This window comes from Tamandua tetradactyla, chromosome 16, assembly GCF_023851605.1.
Source record: "Tamandua tetradactyla isolate mTamTet1 chromosome 16, mTamTet1.pri, whole genome shotgun sequence".
Taxonomy (NCBI): Eukaryota; Metazoa; Chordata; class Mammalia; order Pilosa; family Myrmecophagidae; genus Tamandua; species Tamandua tetradactyla.
In genome coordinates this window covers 540,990-566,815 of record NC_135342.1, presented here as the reverse complement: position 1 = coordinate 566,815, position 25,826 = coordinate 540,990, and the positions used below count along the sequence as shown (strand labels likewise).

Below are 25,826 nucleotides of genomic sequence, written 5' to 3'. Positions count from 1 at the left end.
GCCTGGACCGCGCGTCAGTCCTAGGCAGGCTGGGATCATGCTCAGGATCACATAAATAACACGAACACGCTGTTACTCCTAGTACTAAAAAATGCATTAAACAGAATCACGCTTTTAGAAATACTTCCATGAAAGTGGAAGCTATATCAACGTCAATTTGATCTAGAATGCCTACAAATATTTTTACCTCATAGGAATACAGCGCGTCAATTAAAATGGCTCTATCAATTAAAACTAACAGGCCCCCCCCAAAATTGTGACAGCTGCAGTAATCTGTATTATTACTGAAACCATCCACTGCCTCTCTCTGAGGAGCACAACCCTGCCCTCATGACTTCCGGCTTAGTCATGGACTTGCTTTGCCTACTGAAAGCCAAGTGGAAGTCTGAGGTGATGCTTCCAAGCAGAGGCTTTTGGAACCACTGTGAGGCCAGCAGGGTCCCCCTGTAGAGAGAGGCTGCTCCAGGACCAGGTCCTGGAGAGAAGGCGCTATCCGGCAGGGCTGCAGCTGAGCTGCAAAGGACATGTAACCTGGTGTCATAAGCCCCTGAGTTTTTGCCATCCTTTGTTACCAAAGCATAAAAATTAAGCTAATTGGACAAAACAACCCATGAGAATTACTGTCTTTTTGGAGTTTACATTTACCTAATAGTCATTAAACACCTATCAAAACAGTTAATAAAAACTGACAATGCCAAGCGCTGAGGAAGCACAGTGGCAGGAGTCATTGCTGGTGGGAAAGCAAGGTGGTCCAGCCACCCTGGAAAAGGAGCTTGGTGACTTCTTAAAACGTCATCCATAGATTTGCTGTGGGATGCGGCAATCCCACTTACTGGCATTGACTCAAGGAAATGAATACTTATGTACAAAGTTGAACTCTGAGACCTGTGCTCCTGGAAAGCAGCTCCCAAAAAGCTCCAACCTTTTGTTCCAGGAGGTGGGAAACTGGGCCTCCCTGCTCTCACCTATTCCTAGATGAGACCCACCTCCTCTTCCTCATTAAGCCATCCTGCTCTGAGCCGCCCACGCCGCCTGTAGATGACTCCCTTGTTTAATCTAAGACCCCAGACTTCCTTGCCTTTCCTTGAAATGCTCTGCATTAATGGTCACCCTATTGCAGCAGGCTGAGTAAACACATCACCTTAATTGTCCAGTGCATTTTGTCTTTCATATTTCACCAGAAAACCTCCCTATGAATGTTTATAGCAATTCTATTCCTAATTGTGAAAACCTAAATGCCCTTCAACGGGGAATGAATGAACAAACTGTGGCACATCATACTACGGAATATTCTTATTGCATCAGCAATAAGAAGGAAAAAACTACTGAAACATGTAAAACTTACATGATGAACCTCAAATGCATTATGCTGAGTGAATAAAACTAGATTCAAATGGGCACATACTGTATAATCCAATGTATATGACATGTTGGAAAAGGCAGAAATGTAGAGGAGAGGCTCCATCAGCAGCACCTGCGGCCGAGGTGAGGAGAGGCCCCCACCAGGGCCCAGGGCACTCTCGGGGTTTGCTGGGAGTAACCCACGTCTTGACCATGGCGGTGATCACACCAACGGTGCGTTTGTCAAACTTCAGGCATTATGCATTAGAGAGGTGAATTCTGTTAGTGAATCACACTCAGTAAGCCTGACTGGAAAAACACTTAAGTTGAGGAGTCTTCACAGGACTCCTTTGTACAAATGAGCCATCCACAGAAGGATCTGTATTAACAGAGGCTGAAAACATGGTGGCGAGTTGCAAACATACCTACACATTTCCATACTGGGCATGAGAGCACATCTGGAGTTTTCATGTACATTTTTGGTCTGTGGAGTTCTTTATGTGAAAAACACCTTTCCCTCGGCTAACCACAGCAGGCAGAGGTGGGTGGGGGGGGTCTCTTCCTTTACTTCTCTGAGACTCACCACTGGCTGGTCACTGATAAGACAGTGCTCCGGACTAGTTCTAGGACTCAGGGCTGTGTGGGCACCAGCAGAGACAATCTGTGTACACTCTCAAGAACCAGACCACTAGAGGGCTGCAGGATATTTGTTTATTTGTTCCTAAAAAGTTGAATTTATTACATTGCCAGGAAAGGGAACACACACTGAGTACTTCACCGAGGGAGGTCAGATGTTTGAAAGAATTAGAAAGGAAGGTATTGTTAGTTTCTTATGGCTGCTGTAACATCACTGCAAGCTGAGTGGCTGGAAACAACACGTTTATTTTCTTACAGCCCTGGAGAGGCCTGTTTCCAGCCTTCCCTGGCACCGATTTGGCCTGTATTCCTAGGCTCGTGGCCACTCTCACGACCTCCAGAGGCCACCCCTCCAATCTCTGCTCTCAGTCACATCGCCTCTCTGACCTTCCTTCCTCACTTTTTTTTAAATTTAATTTTTATTGTGGCAACATATATACAATGTAGAATTGCCCATTTTAAGCACTTTCCAGTAAACAGTGTAATGGTATTTATATCCACAATGCTGTGCTACAATCACCGCATTCATTAGTCAATTTTTTCATCACCCCAAACAACCACGACACCCATTTAAGAGTAATTCCATCCACCTTTGACTGCAGTAATCAGTAATCTACTTTCCTCTCTTTGAGTTTTGCACATTGTCCACATTTCAGGTAAGTGAAATCAAATCTTTGTTCTTTTGTGTCTGGCTTATTTCACCCGTGATGTCTTTAGCTTCATCTGTGTCACAACGTCGCTGCTCTTTATGGTTGGATAATAACCATCTGTCCTAGTTTGCTAGGGTTCCATGACAAAGACTACGCAGTGGTCTGGCTTTAACAACGAGAATTTATTGTCGTAACGGTTTTGAGCCAGAAATCCCAAACTGAGGTCTCCACAGGCCAGGCTTCCTCCTAGTCGATGGCTTCCTGTCGGTGGCCTGCTGCACCCCTCAATTCTGTAGCCTGCACCTCTGCTCCATCACATCTCCTCCTGCGTTGTTCCACTTTTGGCTTCTTCTGATGTGAACATCCTTGCATACTTCTAAGGCCAAGTCTTACAGATCAAGAACCGCCCTGATTTAGCTTGGCCTCATCCAAGTGGACCTCTGAAGATCATCTCACAAATGAGACTAAAGTTCAGCTAGTAACAGTACCTTCTAAGACCTACTCACAAAAGGGTTCATGCCCACAGTACGTGAATTAAGACTTCGACATGTCTCTCGTGGGAGTACATGATTCGATCCCCAACACATTTTGTTTCTCCCCTGTGATAGTTCTGATGCTCCCACACCGAGGGTCTTGTGAATGATGCTATGCACACCGCTATACACGTAGCTGGTTGAGTCTGTTTTCAGTTCTTTTGGACATGTACATGGGAGTGGAATTACTGGGTACATGGTAATTTAACATGTCAGGCAGAGCCTGTCTTGGCTTGTCAGGATGCTATGACAAATACCACGCCACATGTTGGCTTATAACAACAAGTATTTATTAGCTCACTGTTTGGAAGGCTAGATGCCCCAAATCAAAGCACTTGCAGAGCATGCTTTCCCCTCTAGTCAGTGGTGCTCTGGTGCTGCTGCTGCGGTCTTTGGGGTTCTTTGCAGCTCTGCCTTCTGTCAGGTGGCATTCTCTCTTCCAGTGTCCACTGATTTCCAGCTTCTCCCTGGAGCCGTCTGATTTCTGGCTTCTGGTTTCTTCTCTTGAAAAGGTCTCCACTTATGGTGGATTAAGACCCACCCTAATTCAGGGTGTTAACTAAATTAACGTTTTCATGGGGTTGTATTTACAAATGGGTTAGCACCCACAGGAATGCAGATCAAGAACATCCTCTGAGGGGGTAAATAATTCAATCTACTGCAGCTGGTAAGGGTCAGCATGCCAAGTCTCTCACAGTCTGGGGGACTCTCACACTTTAGCTGTTACTGGTGTGGATAGAGCCCAGCACTTGGTCTTGGTGCCTCCAAAACAAGTGCAGCTGAGAGTGGAGTTTTCCTTTGGCACAGCCCCAAATGACCCATTTTTCTAATTTGTACAAAAGCATGTTAGCTGGTAGAGGCCCTGCTGGAATCTCAGAAAGAAGCACCCTCAACAAGAGCACTAAGTTCCCAGAAGAGGGAAAGAGCAGGCAAGAATGCTCTTTAATTTTTGTAATCTTTCTATTATTGCCATAACAGATCACCAAACTTATTGACTTAAAACAACAACACACACTTACTACCTCACAGTTCTGGGGTAATGATCAAAGTGGCAGATACCTGGGAGCTTTTCTGGAGGCTCTGAGGGAGAATCTGCTTCCTGGCTCCTTGGGGTTGTTAGGCAGAATTTTTCTGTGCAGCTGTAAGACTGGGGTCCCATTTTCTCGCTGGCATCAGCTAGTGCCATTCTGAAATTCTAGAAGTGGCCCCATTCTCTTACACGCAGTCCCTCTGTTGCCAAGGTCGGCAATGGCACACTAAGTCCTTCCCGGGCTCTGACTTGCTCTACTTCCTCTTCCTACAGCTCTGACTCAAGCAGGGGAGAGCACTTTGCTCCTAAGGGCTGATGTGATTCGTGGGGACACCTCCCCAACTGTGCCCCAGTCATCCCAAGGTCTCCCACTGCCAACGGTCAGGCCAACTGCTATGGAAGCCATCTTGCACCCAGCCCACATCTCAGCGTTCTCTTCACTCAGGGTTTTCCACCCTCTGTGATTTAATTCTTTTCACTAAAAGTGATTCCAGCTCATGTGAGAAAACTATTAGAAGAGAAGGAACAAGGGTGAAACCAATTCACACCAAATTACATGGACTTGTTCTTTTTGGAGTACTTCCCCTCCGGCTGCAGCTGGTCTGGAGATGACGCCCTGCCCTGGAGGCTGAAAGGTGAACCAAGAGATATGGACACTGGCCAGTGTTCACACCAGGAAACAAGCGTGTTTTCCTTGAGAGCAGTGATTACCAAACTGGAGTGCCCAGCCCTGCCCCGGTGTGTGCTAGGCAGTCCACGTATGTGTCTATCTTATGATATACATATTAGTACAGAGGCATAAATCCGTAATTTATAAATAAGTACACATATCCTTGGAATGTGAGATTTTTTTGAACAGTGGGGTTTCTTCTTTTAACAGTTGGACAAGGGTGCACAGTGGTTCATTGGTGGGATGCTCACATTCCATGTGAGAGACCAGGGTTTGATTCCTGGACGATGCACACACACACAAAAAGAAATGCATACATTTCTACCTCAGCCCTACTGACATCTTGGCCCACACAATTCTTGTTCTTGGGCTGCTCTGTGACTGTAGGATGTTTAGCGGCGTCCCTGGACTCTACCCACTAGATGGCTGTCACACCACCCCACAGCCAGTCACGACAACCCCAAACTATGCCATCTTCTTTCTCATCCCCCCTTCCTCTACCTCCCTCCTTCCTTCTGGCTTGCAGATTCAGGCGGAGATCAGACCATGTCCAGAGAGGGATAAAGTTGGGGAGGCATGGATTTAGTAGGGTGGACAAACTCATTCAACAACATTCTTTTGGCCAACATTGCTTAGAATAGACTACATGGTAAGACTAATGCTCCCCATTCCATTAGACCCACCCTCTCCTCACTATTATACCCCAAACAATCCAAATCCCAAGGGAGGAAACTATTCTCATGCCCTGGGTCCTGGGGTACTCTGATCTTTCTTGACCCCATTCACCTTGACAAGTGCCCTGTGGCCCTGATCTTACCCAACTGGTCAAGGGGGTCCAAAAAACCCAAATTTTACCTCTTTTTGGCTTTATTTTTTTATTCATTATCAAATTATTGTGGCAATAATGTATGATTTCTAAAAGAGAGAAAAGATCACTTACAATTCCAGATGGCTAAGAAAACCACCATGTTCATTTCTCCATCCCCACTTCTGTTCTATGCGCATATGTGAACACATCTTTACATGCCTGGAATGATAAGCAAAATTTGCATTTTGTGCCCTCTTTTTGTTGCTTGCCCTATTATATAAAGTATTTTCAATGTGGCAACAAAGTTTTTGTAATTATGGTTCAGAGTACCCACACCAAAAAACTTGGTAGGAAGCATCCTAAATGAACAACAAAGGTGGGGGGAGGGGATGATAATGTAAACAATGACTTGATTTTTCTTTCAACAACTAAAGTAACACGTTACATTCTTGGCAGCAGTCCTTTCTATCTTAGTGCAAAACTGTTTTAGCCATTTCTTAAAAGGGATGGCTTCACTGGTTATTCACAAGCAACTTCCTTGTTCACCTGCCCCTTCTGAAATGAATCCTTAGCATTCTGGCAGGACTATTAACACAGGGAGACACTTTGTCCAGAAATACATTCAAACAACAAAATCTGTTTCTGTGATTGCTGTGGAATCTCTCATTGGTAAGCTTTCACTGATAGAGAAAAGACATGAAAGAATTCTTGCCAAAAGTTTCTCTCACCCAACTTCATTCACAAGGTTAGGCTCTAGAAAGAGTTTGCTTCTGTACAATAAGATGGAAACTCCCTGTTAAAGGATTCTTCATACCAAATACCAATTATTAAAAACATTCACAGGTGTTTTTGTTTTTTTTTAACAGTCTAAGCACTTGGATGCAGAAGTGGATGGGTGTCTCCAAAGAAGCATCTTCCTCATGTTCTCAGGTTTTATTTCAGTGTGCACACTATCATGTTTATATAGGCTGAATCATCCCTGAAGTCTTTCCCACATTTATTACCACCCTATGTTCTCCCCAGGGATTCCCTAATGTATAGATTTAATAATGTTGCTAAGCAATGTCTTGCATTCACCAATTCACCAGACAACTGAAGGACTTCTTTTCTACTGGGCAGAGAGGGGTTAAACCTGAAGACATGCATCCTTCATGTACGTTTCTGAAAACAAGTCAGGAGAGTATGGCCAATGTTCATTAGGTTTCCACAGGTTTCTCTCCAGTGTGTGTTCTTTGATGTCTGATGAGAGATGAGTTCCTCCTGAATGTTTTCCCACACTGTGGACACTGGCTGGGACTGTCCCTGCTATGAAGTCTCTGGTGTACTACCAGGTGACAGTTCTGCTTGAAGGACTTTCCACATTCTGTACATTGGTATGGTGTCTCTTTAGTGTGAATTCTCTGATGCTTGGTCAGACAGGAGCTATCTCTAAAAGCTTTGCCACACTGATTACATTCATAGGGCTTCTCACCAGTATGAGTTCTTTGATGTCGGATAAGGCCAGCAATGTTTCTGAAAAGTTTCTGACACTGGTTGCAACCATAGGGCTTCTCACCAGTATGAATCCTCTGGTGCCTGATGAGGTACGCGCTCTCAATGAAAGTTTTTCCACACTCTTTACATTCATAGGGTTTCTCTCCAGAATGGATTTTTTGATGCACAATGAGGTGAGAGTTGCGGTTAAAGGATTTTCCACACTCTGTGCATTCAAAGGGCTTCTCATCAGTGTGAGTCCTCTCATGCTGGGTGAGGTATGAGCCATCTCGGAAGGCCTTTCCACATTTGCTACACTCATAGGGTTTCTCCCCAGTATGGATTCTGAGATGCACAGTGAGGTGCGAGATGTCAGTGAAAGGTTTCCCACATTCATTGCATCTATATGGTTTTTCACCTGTATGAGTTCTTTGATGCAAAACAAGAGATGAATTTCTGTTGAAGGTTTTTCCACATTCTAAACATTCATAAGGTTTCTCCCCAGTGTGAATTCTCTGGTGTTGTGTCAGAGCTGACCCATCACTAAAGGCTTTCCCACATTTATTGCATTTATAGGGTTTCTCTCCAGTATGGATTCTCTGATGCACAATTAGGTTATAATTCTTGGAGAAGGATTTTCCACACTCATTACAAGTGTAAGGTTTCTCTCCAGTGTGAGTTCGATGATGTAAAACAAGAAAAGAGTTCCGTTTGAAGCATTTGCCACATTCAGTACATTTATATGGTTTCTCTCCAGAGTGACTTCTCCCGTTTTCATCAAGAGATGAACTTATGGTAAAGATGTCCCCAAAGTCCTTACCTTCATACAGTTTCTTGCCTCTTTTCATTATTTTTTGTTCTCCAAGGGAAGTAAAATGGTTGAAAGATTTAACATTTTCAGAATATTTATAGGACTTTTCACTCATCTGATTTCTTCCAAGTTGAGCAACTTCTGTGGAATGGCTGAAGGCTTTTCCACAGGCCTTATTTTCACCAGTTCTCTTAGCTGCATAGCTTATCTGACAATTGTGTAAGACTGGGTTACAATCCAAACTTTTAACATCTGAGTTGTGTATATAAAAACCATTTGTCGTGGGAACTCTCTGAGATGGTGGAAGGTCTGAGCTCACACTCAAATGCTCCACAATTTCAGGATATTCACAAATTGTTTCCTGAGTGCTTGGCTTCTCCTGCACTACAACTGTCTGCTTCAAATGTCCCTCCCACTTCTCAGAGTCCCAGTCATTGCCCACAGGGGAGAAAAGGGAACCCTTTCTCATAAATTCTTCCATTTCCATATCACAGGATAATTCTTCTTCAGGAATATTCTGAGCTGTCATTTCCAGTCTTGTGCCCCAAGCTGAAAATAAAAGGAAGAAAAAAAGTACTTAAGTACAATAAGCTATTGCTATAGTTTGCTAGCTGCCAGAATGCAATATACCAGAAATGGAACAGCTTTGAAAAGGGGGAAATTTATTAAGTTGCAAGCTTGCAGTTCTGAGGCCATGAAAATGTTTTGATTAAAGCAAGTCTATAAAAATGTCCAAATTAAAGCACCAACAAGAAGTTACCTTCACTCATGAAAGGTTGATGAAGTTCAGATTTTTTCTCTCAACAGGAAAGGCACATGGTGAACATGGCGACTCTGCTAGCTTTCTCTCCAGGCTCCTCGTATCATGAAGCTCCCCCAGGGGCGTTTTCCTTCTTCATCTCCAAAGGTCTCTGACTTCATGGGCTCTCGTGGCTCTTTCCAAAATGGTTCCTTCTTAAAGGGCTCCAGTAAGGAACCCCACCTTGAATAGGTGGGACATCTCCATGGAACCCATATAATCAAAAGTTACCATGCACGAATGGGTGGGTCACATCTCCATGGGGACAATCAAAAAGCTACCACCCAGCAATATTGAATGAAGATTAAAGGGCATGGCTGTTTCGGGGTCCACAAGAGACTCAAGCTGGCACAGCTATTATGGTAAAAGGAATGGAAAATGATGATTGGCCTGGTATATGGGTGCATATATTTCTTTTTTTTTTTTTTAATTTTACAAAATCAAATCTGTACAGGACCATATAAAGTGTGAGAGAGGGATGGAGCCAAGAACAGATTAAAAAAGAGCCACATAACATCTTCATTCTGCCAGAGATTGAGTCCAATTAAGTTCAATTATGATGTCTGGCCAAGTAAGATGTCTGGCCCAAAAAGGAGAGTTAGAAAATAAAAAGGAGGAACAATATTTGAGGGAAATATCACCAAAATGATTGGCTTGAGATGTGGGAGACCAGGAACCAGATGTCTTCACTCACACTGGAACACCATCTCAGCAATCATGTTCTTGAGTGCATTATCCACTGCTCACAATGACAATCAGTCCACCTTTCTAAATCCCTGTTTCACACCATAATTATGCTGGCACTGAATAAAACAGTCCTTGTCCCCACTCTGTGGTCAGAGGTCTGCCTTCATGGATGGGACACAGCAAGGCTTGGTGTTATGAAAGTTCTTATTCAGAGTTCCAGATATGCCAATGACTTCCCTGCAGGGTTATGATGATAATAAGATTCTGAGATGGGCTCCAAGGCTAGGAGATGAACGGCATTCCATAAACAGCTGCTAGTATCATCACTGTTATCCATCTTTGGCACACCACCGTCCCACTCTTTTAACTTCATAATGTTAAGCTAGTGATATCTAATCACCAAAGGGATCTAAGATACCAGGAGCTCATCCTCAGGACCAGAACACCATTCTTCTCCCTCCTCCCTTCTCTTCATTTCTCCAGGCTACACACAAACACTTCTGTCCTGCCACCACCCATGTCCACTACAGTAAAGACCATTCTTGGCTCAAGATTCCAACTCTCAGTGCCTCCTAGAGTCTATTCACAGTCCTGAGGTTGGCAAAGTGATCTGACATCCTCTGGCAATCTAGTTTGATGGTCCACTCTTGACCAACCAGACCAGGGATCCAACTGTCACGTGCACATTCCTTTCCCATCTTTAGGAAGTCTTCCTCCCTGTTCTCTGTTCCCATTCTCACTGGCCGCTGATTTCTACAGTGGGGTAGTACCCCTCAGGATGCAGTTTCAGAATTCCAACAATGGAGACTTCAAATCGCTGTACTTGTCATCTTTAAATTTGGATAAGCCCTCCTGAAAGAACAGCTGATAACAGAAAATGAATTGTAATGAGGAAAGTTGCAGAAGGGAGAGATTTTCAAATGGGAAAAGGTGAAAACCACTTAGATTATGGAAATACTAAATAACTTTGATGCTTCAGCTCTACCCCCCTCAACTAAGGCCTCATTACAGTTTTCGGTCTGCTTAGCCATCTCTTAGTTCCACATGGCCTTCACTGACTCACTGTTTTGGTTAACTGTGCTAATGGTTGTAATGATAATACCTAACTTGGACCAAGCATTTCCTTGGCACAGACACCAGTTAGCTGCCTATTCATATAGAATTCCATAGTACCACTGACTGAGAAACTATAATTCTTCTCATTTATACACAAATAAACTAAGGCTCAGAGGAGGTGAACAATGTACAAGCAGCAAAGGCTGTTCTCACCACTGCAAAACCCTCACAGGTAGGTATTCTCTGAGCTGAATGCACATGCTTCTTTGGACAATGCATCACCCTTTAACTTCAACCTTTGCCCTGGTAAAATGGTGACTGCTTCTCACACAGCAATTAGCTCTCCTCAGCAGGTACCTGAGTGACTCTTGTTGATGAACAAGCTGACACATGAAGCTTGTGAATCTGTAGCTTGCTTGCTCATGTTTTAATGATTATGAAGTCTTGGCTCAGTAAAGAGCATTGATGGGAAAGACGTCCTCATGTCCAGAGGGCATGGCTCACTGATGAGGAAAACATTCCTGGAACAGACAAGGAACGCTTTCACAGGGAAGCAGGGTATGAATGCTCTGTGAAAGGGTGTGCAGCACTTGGAGAGGCCACAAGAAGTATGTCACCAGAAGTAGTGGTGTAAGAAAAAATTAATCTCACAAAGAAAAACCCAGGTCAGATGGCTTCACTGGTGAATTCTGTGAAACATTTAAAGAAAAAATATCATGAATTCTCGACAATCTCTCCTAGAGAATAGCATGCTTCCAACTCACAGGGTCAGATTACCCTGATGACACCAAACCAAACAAAGCCATCACAGGAAAGGACAACTATAAACCAATATCCTTAATGAACACAGATGCAAATTTCTCAGCAAAATACTAGGAAATGAATCCAGCAACATATAAAAAGATTCTATACCATGACCAAGTGGTTTTATCCCAGGATTGCAAGGCTGGTTCAACATATGAGAAATATGCGATCTCCGTTAATAGAAATAAAGGTCAACTAACCAAGTATTGTCCAAGAGAAGCAGAAAAATGATCTGACAAAATCAAACACCATTTCAGGATAAAAACACTCAGAAAAATAGTGAAAAAAGGGAACTTTCTCAACTTAATAAAAGACATCTAAGAAAACCTCCCAAATGCATCCCCCCTAAGATGAGAAGTGAGACAAGGATGCCTGCTCTTGCTCTTGGGGTCCCCACCCCACGCTGAGGGGAGATGACTCTAGGCCCTCTGGTCATGCTCTAGTCAGAGCATGACTCTGTGGAAGGCGAGTGCAGAGTGCCCCAGAAATGTCACTCCTCAGTTTATATTCTCAAGAAACTCTCAGTCCCAGTATAAGGATACAAGTATGAAGGAGTGACCCCCATGCAGCCTTTAATGGTGATGATAAGAAGCAGCTGAAAGGCCTGTGAGCAGAATTGGTGGATAAAAATGTTGTCTATTGACACAATGGAATAAATGCAGTAGCTAAAAGGAAAATCTGATATATACAGAATGATACCACTTGGAGAAATTCTAAATACCCAAAAAATATTCTGGACGCAAAAATATAAAAATGCCCAGGCAGGATACCCACCAGAGCTGTGCACATGACTGCCTCAAGAGTAGACGAACAGTCTGAAGGAGTGAAGGGACAGCCACTTCATTTATAGCAGATGCTTCCCTCACTAAAAGAAGCTTGGCACACCACCAGAAAGTGGAAAGACAACATACAGAATGGGAGAAAATATTTGCACATCACTTATCTGATAAGGGACTGGTATACAGTACTTACAATTCAATAATAAAAAAACAAATAACTCAATTTTAAAAGTGGGCAAAGAATCTGAATAGACATTTCTCCAAAGAAAACATACAAATAAATGGCTGATAAGCACAATGGGGATTGACTTTTAACGGGCACAGGGTTTCTTTTTGGGGAGAAGAAAGTGCTCTGGAATTAGAAAGTGGTGATGGTGGCACAACTCTTGTGAATATAATAAAGCCACTTTGCATGGATGAATTGCATGGTATAGGAATTATACCTTGATAAAGCTTAAACAAACAAACAAATAAATAAGACCTAAAGGTAATATGGCAGACATCGGGTATCTAGGTGGTGAGAATACCATGTTTCTGATCATTATTCCCATTATTTTCTGTACTTTAAAATATGCTTAAGCTGAGTGCACCATGCAGAGCTACACCGAGAGCCAGAAGGTCTGGTTTTCATTTTGAAAATCTCCAAGCATCTGCCTGAGTATCATAAGTATAAATTCTTTTTGGATGCCGCAAGCCATGGGACTGGGACCATCAAAAAATAAATAAAAATTTCTGAATTCCAGACAGGAGAATATGTGTATGTACGAATACAAAATAAAATGTGACACACAAGCAAGGAGGATGTTTTGAAAACCAAGAATTTGTGACTGATTTATGAGCAATATAGTGTCTTGCAGGAGCTACCAACGTTTTAAGCTGCTTTCAGCTGTCCGCCTATGTGGCAGGCTCTGAGGTGCCAGGGGACCCACCTGTGGCACTCCCAGCCCAGGGTGGCCTGGGCTCGGAAACTTCCCTCCGATGAACAGAGGGTGAGAGCTACAGGCGCTTCCTCCACAGCCAGACCACACAAAGGCTGCGGCTTTCTTTTCAGGAGTTCTTGCTTGCCCTCTCCTCTCAGCTCTCTCACTCTGGAGGAAGCCAGCTGCCACGACCCACACGGCAACGAACCAAAGCCTCCTCCCGATGCCATGTGAGTGAGCTTGGGTGAGGGCGCAGCAGCCCCTCAGACGGGGGACACTGCTGACAACCTGCGCCACGTGGCAGACCCCAAGGAAGCACTGCTCGGCTAAGCCTCTTCTGGATCCCGGATGCTCAAGAACTGTGAGATTCTACATACTTCCACTAGGTCTGGGAGTGGTTCTCACCCAGCACAAAGCACTGATACACCCACCAGCGCCCCAACTACATACCCCACCCATAGTGAAGCATTCCAGACCAGCCCAGGCTCTGTCCAGGGCAAGTATCCCTCGGCCTGAGCAGTGGCTCTCGCCCTGGCGGGCCTCCTCCTCCTCTACTCTATCCTTGAGGCCGTAGAATCTGAAGTGCTGAGCGTTACAGAGATTGTGGGGTGGGGGCAGGGGGCAGGGCTAATATCCGACAGGCCCGGGCTGGGGGCTGGATTGGTGCCATACTTGAGAACTCCCCACACGCTGCCCACTGGCCTGGGGAACCTCAGAACAGAATGACGTAAATGCGCTGCAAGGTCTGCTCGGGAGAAGGAAGCATAAAGGCACTTACAGTACTGCCCACAATTCAGGGACTCAGCCCCTCTCTACATTCTCTCTCCTCAATACACAACAGCCACTTTAAAAAGACCCTCAGCTGACTGAGGTCTGGGTGCCAACGAGGTTACTGCAAAAATAACAAATGACGACAGCACGTAGGAGGACATTAGGACAGACTTAGGCAAAACAGGGTTAAACCCAGGCATTCAGTGCAGGAATCTGACTGATTTTCATTCTTTCTTTTTAAAAACCTCATATTGCCCACCTACAAGGTTATACATCTTTAGCAGCAGAATGGTAAGATGTTATACTGTGAAAACTCCACATTGACGCTGTTCCCGTATTTTTGGGGTTGTTTCTTCCCAGTTTTCCTGTGTACGCAGCCCCAGACACCCACCATACCTCTTCTCTGGTTCCCGGCATCACTGAGTCTCCCCTACTGGTCCTCCATCGCCACCGCCGGAGGAGCGGTCCAGGCTTTTTACAGACTGCTGCCCCACGCATGCAGGGACTTGGAACCTGGAAAATGTGCTCTGTGCAACACTGTCCCAGTGCCGTACCAGGCCACAGCAGCGAGTGACTGACCCTCCACCCATGGATGGACACAGCTCATGCAAACAGCCAAGCTGCCTCACTATGTAAGTGCTCAGAACCTGCTTCCACCAAGGCCAACTCTCTCCTTGTGAGCCTGCTCCATGCTCTCCATCCATTCCCTCACCCCACTGCTCACTGTACTGCAGAATCCTCCCCTACCCGACTGCCCTACTTCACTTAATCCAAACCTAAGCGTCTCCAGTGTCTGGCAGCTTCGCCGTGCTTCTAGGTTAGCTGTGCCCAAGCATCCAAATGTGGAAAGATGTAGTTTTATTATGAATATTTTCTTTCTACCAATTCTTTACATTACACCCAGATTCTTATATATTTTTAATTATATGGATATTTAACGTTAAGTATAAAATCCCTTTTCAGGAGGAATAGATAAAAGGGACATTATAAATTATTGGTTAAAAACTGAGGGAGTAGACAAAGAATTCAGACACCAGGGCTTGGTAATTTGAAGCCATTAAAACCAGCCTACAACCTCTCCTCTGTCTCCAACACGCTCCCAGCCAAAGTTAAAGGTACTGAATCATCTTATGCTGGTGGGACCTGCAGGCAGACAACTGCCACATACTGGGCAGGACAAGAAAAACAGAGTCCAGAGACTTCACAGGAAAGGCTTTCAACCTGCTAGGTCTCACCCTCAGAGAAAACCTATGCAGGTGACTCTTTGTCCTGATAGGAGGCCAGTTTGGTCTGGGAAAATCCAGCTGTGGTCTATAATACCTATGTAGACCCTCCTAAGTGTGGCCGGGGACCACACAAGCAGGGCAAGAAACAAGAAAACAAGAACTGAAAAATTCTCCTCTGTTAAACAAAACTTAAGCTAGAGGTCCACATAAAGCTGAATCGAACGTCAAAGAACAAATAGACAACAAATTCCTCTAGCAAGAAAACCCTAGGTAAAAAAAGTGCAAGCAACCTCCAGAATAAACTAATTAAGGTAATTAAATGCCTAGACACTGGCAAAAAAATGACAAATAACACCAGGAAAATTGAAGATATGGCCCAGTCAAAGGAACAAACCAACAATTCAAACGAGATACAGGAGCTGAAATAATTAATTCAGAATATACGAACAGACATGGAAAATCTCATCAAATACCAAATCAATGAATTGAGGGAGGATATAAAAAAGGCAAGGAATGAACAAAAAGAAGACATCGAAAGTCTGAAAAAACAAATCACAGAACTTATGGGAATGAAAGGCACGGTAGAAGAGATTAAAAAAACAATGGAAACCTACAATGGCAGATTTCGAGAGCCAGAACATAGGATTTCTAACCTGGAGGATGGAACATCTGAAATCTAGCAAGAAAAAGAAAATATAGGGAAAAAATGGAAAACTATGAAGCACACAAATATACGTTTTGTGGGTGTCCCAGAAGGAGAAGAGAAGGGAAAAGGAGGAGAAAAACTAATGGAGGAAATTATCACTGAAAATTTCCCAACTCTTATGAAAGACCTAAAATTACAGATCCAAGAAGTCCAGCACACCCCAAAGAGAATAGATCCAAACAGACGTACTCCAAGACATTTACTAATCAGAATGTCAGAGGTCAAAGAGAAAGAGAGACTCTTGAAAGCAGCAAGAGAAAAGCAAACCATCACATACAAGGGAAGCTCAGTAAGACTATGCGTAGATCTCTCAGCAGAAACCATGGAGGCAAGAAGACAGTGGGATGATATATTTTAATTATTAAAAGAGAAAAACTGCCAACGAAAAATTCTATATCCAGTAAAACTGTCCTTCAAAAATGAGGGAGAAATTAAAACATTTTCAGACAAGAAATCACTGAGAGAATTTGTGACCAAGAGACCAGCTCTGCAAGAAATACTAAAGGAAGCATTAGAGACATATGTCAAGACAGGAGAGGTATGGAGAAAAGTGTAGAAAGGAAGACTATGAGTAAAGGTAAAAATAAAGAAAATTAGATATGACATATAAAATCCAGAAGGCAAAATAGTAAAAGAAAGTACTACCTGTGCAGTAATAACACCAACTGTTAATGGATTAAACTCCCCAATCAAAAGACATAGACTGGCAGAATGGATTAAAAAATAAGACCCATCTATATGCTGTCTCTACTCAAAGGACATGAGAGCAAGGACACAAACAGACATTTGCACACCAATGTTTACAGCAGCATTATTTACAATCACCAAGAGATGGAAACAGCCAAAATGTCCATCAACGGACCAGTGGCTAAACAAACTGTGGCATATACATACAATGGAATATTATGCATGCAGCTGTAAGACAGAATAACGTTATGAAGTATGTAATAACATGGATGGACCTCAAGGACATTATGCTGAGTGTAATTAGCCAAAAACGAAAGGACAAATACTGTATGGTCTCACTGATATGAACTGACATCAGTGAATGAACTTGGAATATTCCATTGGTAACAGAGACCATCAGGACATAGAAATAGGGTAAGATATTGGGTAATTGGAGCTGAAGGGATACAGATTGTGCAACAGGACTGTATACAAAAACTCAGAAATGGATAGCACAATATTACCTAACTGTAATACAATTATGTTAAAACACTGAATGAAGCTGAATGTGAGAATGATAGAGGGAGGAGGGCTGGGGGCATAAATGAAATCAGAAAGAAAGATAGACAGTAGAGAATGAGATGGTATAATCTGGGCCAGCCACGGTGGCTCAGCAGGCAAGAATGCTTGCCTGCCACGCCAGAGGACCTGGGTTCGATTCCCAGTGCCTGCCCACGTAAAATTAAAAAAAAAATTTTTTTTAATAAAATAAAAAAAGAGATGGTATAATCTAGGAGTGCCTAGAGTGTATAATGATAATGCTGAAAATAGATGGTAATTAATATTTTAAAATTTCAACTTATGTGTGAGACTAAATCAAAAAATGTTTATTTGGTACAAAATTTATATTTTGACTACAGTACATCTCCTAATATATCTTATGTAGATATTTGGTTGAACAGTGTACGTATATGGAACCTTGAGTGGGGCATTAAATTTTATTGGTTTGTCCAGAGTAATGTCCCGATGAATCCCAGAGTGATCTGATCAGTGAGTGGAAAAGGCTCTGCAAAACCCCCTTTGGGGAATGGTGAGAACGGGGGAAAATTCAACCTCCCCAAGTTGAATTAACGATATTCTCACAAGCAGTGTGGACAACCAAAGCTAAAGGCTGAGCCCCCAGTCTTGGGGTTTGTTCCACAAAGGATAGGTCAAGCCTACTTAAAATTAGGCCTAAGAGTCACCCCCAAGAGAACCTCTTTTGTTGCTCAGATGTGGCCTGTGTCTCCAACCAATACAACAAGCAAACTCACCACTCTCCCCCTGTCTATGTGGGACATGACTCCCAGGGATGTGGACCTTCCTGGCAACATGGGACAGAAATCCTAGAATGAGCTGAGACTCAGCATCAAGGGATTGAGAAAACCTTCTCGACCAAAAGGGGGAAGAGTGAAATGAGACAAAATGTCAATGGCTGAGAGATTCCAAACAGAGTCGAGAGGTTATCCTGGAGGTTATTCTTACACATTAAGTAGATATCACCTTCTTATCCAAGATGTAATGGAGAGGTTGGAGGGAACTGCCTGAAAATGTAGAGCTGTGTTCCAGTAGCCATGTTTCTTGATGATGATTGTATAATGATATAGCTTTCACAATGTGACTGTGTGATTGTGAAAACCTTGTGTCTGATGTTCCTTTTATCTACCCTGCCAACAGATGAGTAGAACATATGGAATAAAAATAAATAATAGGGGGAACAAATGTTAAAATGAATTCAGTTTGAAATGCTAGTGATCAGTGAAGGGGAGGGGTAAGGGGTATGGTATGTAAATTTTTTTTCTCTTTTTCTGTTTTTGTTTTGTTTTTCTGTTGTCTTTTTGTTTCTTTTTCTGAATTGATGCAAATGTTCTAAGAAACGATCATGATAATGAATATGCAACTATGTGATGATATTGTGAGTTGCTGATTATATATGTAGAACGGAATGAGCATATATTAAGGATGTTTGTATTTCTTTCTTGTAATTTTTTTATAATTAATAAAAAAATTATTAAAAAAAAAAAACCTGAGGGAGTAGATATTTTTACAAGGGTAGTTCAATCGTGGAATTCTTGCCTGCCATGCAGGAGACCGGGGTTCAATTCCCGGCCCATGTACCTCCCCCAAAAAACAAATAAGCTAGCAAACAAACAAAAACTAAACAAATAAAAATTCAACAAGTGTGCTGCAATAATGGGATACTCACATGAAAAAGAATGAAATGTGACCTCATCATACAGCATACAAAAAAAAAGGGAGTTACACAAAAATTAACTTAAAATAGGTCATATCTAAAACACAAAAGCAAATCTTTGTGACCTTACATTAGGCAAAGACTTCTTAGATATTACACCAAATGCATAAGCCACAAAAGATAAATAAATTGGACTTCATCAGCAAATTGTGCTTCCAAGGATGGCACCAACAGAGAGTAAAAAGCCAACATTTGCAAATCCCACATCTGACAAGGTCCTGGTATCTGGACTACATAAAGAAATCTACCTGTCATTGCTCTCAAGGAAAGATTCAGAAACTGTGAAGGGTCTATGACCAAGGAGGAATCTGCCCGTATGAAGCAAGACCAGAAGTTGGCTATCTCACGTCTCTAAGAGGACTACATCCTCCCCTGAGCTCTCCTCAGTGGCTTTCTTCTCACCCTGCTCACACCTTCATGTTTTCCTGCAATACGATCCAGGCCTCAGTGTCAGGAGGAAAACTACCAAAGAGACGACTGGCGGCTTTTTCCAGTCTGGTGAAAAGGGTTGATGAAATCTTTTCTGGAGTTAAGGAGGTAAGGACCTTGACCAAGAGAAGAACTTTCTTACTAAGGGCAGAACAGGATCAAGGGCTCGTGCCTCACCAGGCACTGCAGATGACCCCAGGGACCCAGCCGTCTGTTGCATGGCCCGGCTTCAGAAGCACCCACACTGCCTGCTGAGAGTCACTGAGCTAGCTGAAAATGTGGGAAAGCAGACAGCTGAGTCTCATCAGATGAAGATTTCAAGTTCACAGAGCTCTTCCAATATCATGTGCTCACTGCAGAGGAGGCTAATCATCTCCTAAATAGAAAAAAAACTCTCATCGACTATGGAAACTCACAGGTCTGGATAAGGCTCAGACGTCAAGCTGGCAGAGGCACACCAGCAGGAATGCCACCAGAAATGTGGACCTCTACTGAATCTGCAAAAGAACCGATCAGTTTCAAAAGGAAGAGCATTTAGAAATGTCTGAACTGGAAATAAACATGCCAGGAACAATGCTTCCTTGCAAAGCTGCACTGACTTACCCCGATTTGCCTTTATCCTGAATGAAGTAAAACAAGAAACACGAAAGCCAAAATCACTGGCACTTAAATCATCAGTCAAGGAAGATTTATTCATTTTGACTTAAGTTTAAAATTTTGTGAATAGAAATTTTAAATCATATTCGTTTAAAACTATCCTTATCACATGACACTTGGACAAGACCTCAAGGTGGGCAGAATCTAAATACTGGGTTCATCTGTAATTTGTCTTTAGCTATTAAGAAAGAGTGCAGGTGTTCATGTGATTCCCAATGAAAGGAGGTGGCCCAGGGGTAAAATGAGCAAGGAATGGAAGGGGGACTGTGGTGTTTACACACAATGGACTATTGAGAGGCTGCAAGAAGGAATGATGTTGTGAGGCATGCAACTAAGCAAATGAACCTTGAGGACAGTATGCTGGCTGAAATAAACCAGAAGAAAAAAAAAAGAACAAATATTGTAACACTTCACTAATGTGGATTAACAATGATGTACAAACTCTGTGAATTGAATTCGAGAGCACAGATTATCACGTGTAAAGTTTCATAGACTGCAAGTTTGTACAGAAGGCATATTTATTCCACAGTTAGAATGGTCATGTCTAAATTCTGAGGTGCTGAGCTCTTCGTGTATAACCTGGTTGTTCCTGGAACTTCAGGTAATTTGTGTGACACCTAGACTAGAGCTAGGGTTCTGCAGCTATGAAAATCAGCATTACCCCATACAGCAACTGTTAAAGAAGCTGAAAAAGAGATCAGATTTCAATTTAGAGATAAATGAAGCTGATCTGGGTAGGAATACGGTAAATCAGACTTAAGGGTAAAGGATGATACTGACTGTATTAAAAACTTCAGCTTCTATGTGAGACCAGAGGAAGAGATGTTTACTTGGTGCAACATTTATATTTTCAGGAGCACGCTAATTGAATATGTATGGTCAGCTTAATCAAACACCATAATTTCATGGAACCTTGAACTGGAAGTGAGATCTGTTGGTTGGTACAGGTTGTTGTGATGCTCTGATACATTCCAGAGTAATCTGGGCAGAAGATTAAAAAGTATTTGCAAAGTTCTCTTAAGGAACTGGGGGTAAAGGTAGAAATATTAAACTTCCCCACCTGCAGAAGACCTGATATTCTCACATTCACTGGGGACTGCCAATTTGATGGGTTAGTGTAGGAGATAGGATTAACATAAGACCTGCAAAACTACTTGGGAGTAGATGGCATTAGGGTGGTGGCAGCAGTAAGCTGCTTTATGTTATCTGATTTATGTAAGACAGTATAGGAGGAAGAGAATACTTGTTTACCCCAAATGGTTATTTTAAGTACAAAGGAAGAACACTGAAAGACAAAACTTTGTTCCCTCAGGAAATGCATGCATGCCTATTACCATCCTGCAGTATATAACCAGGATCTGGTTAAGAATAAAATTGTCTGAAGTCTGTCTGAAGTAAACTTAAGCTTCAGACCCCCTGAGCCCGTCTGTGTCTTTCTTTCTTTCTTCCTTCTTTCCTTTCTTTCTCGTCATTCCTTAATACCCTTTGAGCTCCGTTTCTTAGGAAGCAACAGGTTAGGCCCTTGATCTTGGGGCTTGCCTCATGAAACTTACTCCTGCAAAGGAGAAGCTAAGTCTACTTATGATTATGCCTAAGAACCACCCAGAAAACCTCTTCTGTTGCTCAGATGTGGCCTTTCTTTCTAAGCCAACTCTGCAAGTGAATTCCCTATGTGGACATGACCCCAGGGATGAGCCTGGCTCTGACATCTCAGGTTCAGAAAAGACTTCTTGACTAAAAAGGGGAAGAGAAATCAAACATAATGAAGTTTCTGTAAGGCCTGGCCCAGTAGCCTCTGGCTGAATAAACTTTTTTTAAACTCAGTTCCCTGATTTTTCAGTTGCTACCGTTTAAAACATAAACAGTTTCAGTGGCTGAAAAGACTTCAAATAGAGTTAACAGATCATATAATATCTATATACTATATGTAGTATACAGAAAACCCCTATTCAGCTTTTGGTGTATTGGAGCAGCTAGAGGGAAATATCTGAAACTGTTGAGCTGTAATCCAATAGCCTCAATTCTTGAAGATGACTAAATAACTACAGAGCTTTAAAGATTACTGTGATTGTGAGAAATTTAGTGACTGACACTCTCTTTATCCAGCATATGGACAGATTATGAGAAAAAAACAACAAACAAAAAAAAACAAAAAAAATAGTAGGGGGAGGATGGTATGGTGACCTACATTCAGCATGATAAAAGCCCCACCCTAGTGGGCAGCAGGGAGATGTGTATATTTGGGTGGGTTTTCAGAATGTATATTAAAAAATAAAAAAATCAAGCTAAAAAAGAAAAAGGAATGAAATAGTGATATATGCTATAGCACAGATGAACCTGGAAAACATTATGCTTAGTGAATGAAGCCAGATAAAAAAAGGCCACATATTATATGATCCCATTTATATTAAATGTCCAGAATCAACAAATCTAGAGACAGAAAGTAGATTACTGGTCGTCTGTGGGGTGAAGGGGAGGTATTTTGACTGCTAATGGGAACAGGGTTTCTTTCTGGTGTGATGAAAATGTTCTAAAATTGATTAACTGATTGTGGTGATAGCAGCATAACCTTGTGAATATACTAAAAGCCACTGAATTGTACAGTATAAATGGGTGAATTATATGCTATGTGAATTATATCTCAAAAAAGCTGCTACCAAAAAAAAAGGAGGGCCTTGCGCCTCTCAGAGTCAAAACCACTGGACTAGATCCCACCTGGCACCCTTCTGGTGCTTTAAGACTTCGTGGAAGAAGTAATGGTGTCACCGGGTGTGCTAAGCTTGTGCAGAATTCCATTCTGGGGTGCTCACCTGGACAGGTCTTACCCCCAGCTCCCACAGAGAGACCCACTCACGCCCACTGCCCTAAATACCCATTTGCCCTGGTTACCCAACATCAGTAACTGCCAAATCTCAGCTGTCTGTCACCCTCCACACAGTTCCTGTTACCTCTGTGGGCTATCTGTGACAGCATTTACTTGGCTTGCTCAAGCGATGCATTTTTTTTACAAAAACTGATAAGCTCACTGATCTGATCCTGAAGTACGATAAAGCATCCAGGCTTCATTCTGATGTTTTACAGCTGACAGCCTTCCTACTCACTGCTCTGCTTCACATCTGGACAAGACGGTAAGCCCCCTCCTCTGGCACTGGGAGGAAGTTCAAACCACCCAAGCCCAGCCCCACCCTTGAACACGGTAAGAGCTGAGCCAATCTCCTTCCACACTTCTCTCAAGGCATTTTTGGACTAGCTGGGAAGCTACACTGCTTTCCCCAGAAAGCCTCATGCTGTGAGTAATAAATCTTTTCACACCCTTCTGGGATGCGTGCAGCAGCATCACCCTCAATAGCCAAACCAAATTTTGGAAGGGGGTTCTGTGCTTGCAAGGTGCCACACCTCCTAGTTATATATCTTTTACTTCGTATTAAAAAATATATACAAGTTTTTTTAATTGGCAGGTTCAATAAGGCTGGTGGACGCCCTGGATCATAACCATCACCTGGGCAGGAGTCTGGGTCTGCCTGTTCACAGATGCAGCCCAGGCACCCAGCACAAGGCTTGCTTAGTAGGTAGCCAATAATTATTTGCTGAATGAATGACTATAAATTCACAAAAGCAAAACCTTCTTAAGGCAATAACCAATAAGAATATGTTTTTTTTTTTAAATAGCATTCAAAATAGAAAACAAAAACTAACTAATGCAATATCTTTGTGTTGCTACTTTCAACAACTTACTCTAAATTGACCTTCAGGCGCTGGGGTTACGAAATGGTTCTGGAAAAAGAAGGCGCACAAGGTAGACAGCAAATCAGACTCCAGGAATGCACAGCTCAGAGATTTACAGGAAACTGCACAAGAAAAAGAAGCCTACGTTCTGACCGATCAGTTTTGGACAAGTTCTTCTACCTCCATGTTTCAATACGCGAAGCCGCTAGCACAGAACTCGGCTGACAATCACCATCCCTGCCCCCTTTTTTGATGAAACTATTAATTCCCAGTGCCCCCCAAATACTTTGGAACAACTGCTTGTACTTAAATGTTGCCCAACTTGCAGACTGCTATTATTATTATTATTAAAGCTCTCTTCTTTCTATTTGCAGTAGCAGTTCTTTCAACAACTTTATAAGTTTATTGATGACCTCAAAGAACAGCGGAGGTTCATGGATGCATGGATGAGTGGTCCCAACATTAAAACCACAACACCACTGTCATGCCCAAGGACCCGGGTTTGATTCCCGGTGCCTGCCCATGTGAAAAAAAAAAAAAAAAAAAAAAAACCACAACACTAGAGTAACGTCAATGCCATCCCAATTCAACCCCTAGACAAATTTGTTTGAACTGTGCACGGAACAGGAAAGCTCCCGCGATATCCAAGACAACTCTTTAACAAAACAAAAAGGAAGGGAAGACAAGCTGGGAGTTGCCCCTGCCAAAGACAAGACCATTCCTAAAGTTCCAGCAACCAAGCAGCCCTGTGCACCTGAAGCAAGAACACAGTCTCAAAGAGACTCAGGAGCATCCAGGAACCTGGAAGGTGGTAAAGCCATCCTCACACACCAGCGTGAGAGTAGAGCAACGGGCTAATCTAAAACCCATATTCATTTCATTGACTTTCCAGGTGGAAAAAGGTTGTGATTCCTAATTTTCATATACACACTCATAAAAAGACAACTTGTGTTTGTGTATTTGGGGCAGGCAGAGGAGAAACATAAAGTTAATGTGGCTAAGTGTTAATCACTTGAGAAGCTGGATCAAAGTTTTACAGGTGCTCAATGTAGTACTCCTGCAACTTTTCTGTAGATTTTAAATTTTTTTAAAATAAAACGGTGGATGGGAAGGGAGAGAAACAAACAACAGGATGGAAGTTACTGCTGTGAAAAATAACAAAGGCTTGATATTCAAAACATTGTTTTACAAGCCCAAGTCTCTAAAAAAAGACAACCAACCAACTTTTTTAACTGGCAAAGGATACCCTTATCCTTTTCGGGCTGACAGAAATTTTGATGAAGGTTTGGGTTGCAATTGTCAAAATTCATCCAATGGTACAAATGAGATTTGTGCAATTTCATTTCAAAAATAAAAAAAGCAATACTGAACTCAAGTTCATGACACAGGGAGAGCATAGGGATGTCTGCAACTCTGAAACGTATCCACAAAAATTGGACTCGTAGATGATTAACAGGCGACACATATGGGACTCAGGAAACATTGCACGTGTAATGAGTGGGTATAAGGTCGTTCCCTGCCCAATTCTCACAATTTTTCCGGGCGTTTGAAAGTTATTATAAAATGTTTGGGATGGAAGGAAATTGGACAAAGGAAATGAACCCAGAAATGTAAAGTGGAAACGGCTGCTTAAGAGCCGTCTCTGGAAACCCAAACAAAGCCTGACGTGCAGACGCTGGATGACAATCGGGGGACGCGGGGGTCGGACACCTGCCCTACGCCGTGGGCAGCCTCAAACCCAGCTCGGCCCCAGACCAAGCGAGCAGGTCTCCGTCCCCTACGTGCCCTGACACGGCAGGACCCAGCGGCGCGCCAACCCACCGACGCTCCCCTCCTGTTCATGGCCCCGTCCCCGCCGGGCTCGCGTGTCCACACGCGCGAGCGCGGTGCGCCCCACGGCAGGCCCTGCCCGGCGGGCCCGAGGCGGCCAATGCCCGGTGGAGGTTGCCCGCGGACGCGCCGCTTTCGGCTCCGGCCGGGGTCGGGCAGCCTCCCTCCCATTCCTCCCTCCGGGGGACTGGCGGAAGCCCCGACGACCTGCGGGGCGCGGCGGCACTCACCCGGGCGGCCGGCGACGGCCATGTTAGCGCCGAGTGCGCATGCGCCGGATCCCGGATGTGCGCGTCCCAGAAGGCCCCGCGCCGCCACATCGCGAGACTCGGCGGGCCCTGCGGAGTGTGGCGGGCTCCAGCCGGTCTTCCTCCCTCACCGGCGTCCCGGGCCCGCCGCCCGCCCTCCGCCTCCGCCAGGGCGGCCCCTCCTCTCCCATCCATTTAGTTACTTATCCACTTATTTAGGTCGTATGGACTAACGATTATTTATTTTCCTGTAGGGGTTTTAATTCAATATTAGCAT

The 25,826-nt window shown here is 43.3% G+C and overlaps 1 protein-coding gene across 1 annotated transcript; it reads right to left on the bottom strand.

Annotated features, from left to right (window-relative positions):
* Positions 1–349: 349 nt before the first annotated feature.
* Positions 350–25,559, bottom strand: ZNF329 (zinc finger protein 329). Its single transcript, XM_077130529.1, has 2 exons — positions 25,532–25,559; positions 350–8,501 (listed from the first exon to the last, which is right to left on the bottom strand). Exons 1-2 carry the CDS (start codon positions 25,551–25,553, stop codon positions 6,865–6,867), a joined length of 1,659 nt encoding a protein of 552 aa, XP_076986644.1. The 5' UTR covers positions 25,554–25,559; the 3' UTR covers positions 350–6,864.
* Between the last annotated feature and the right edge of the window lie 267 nt (positions 25,560–25,826).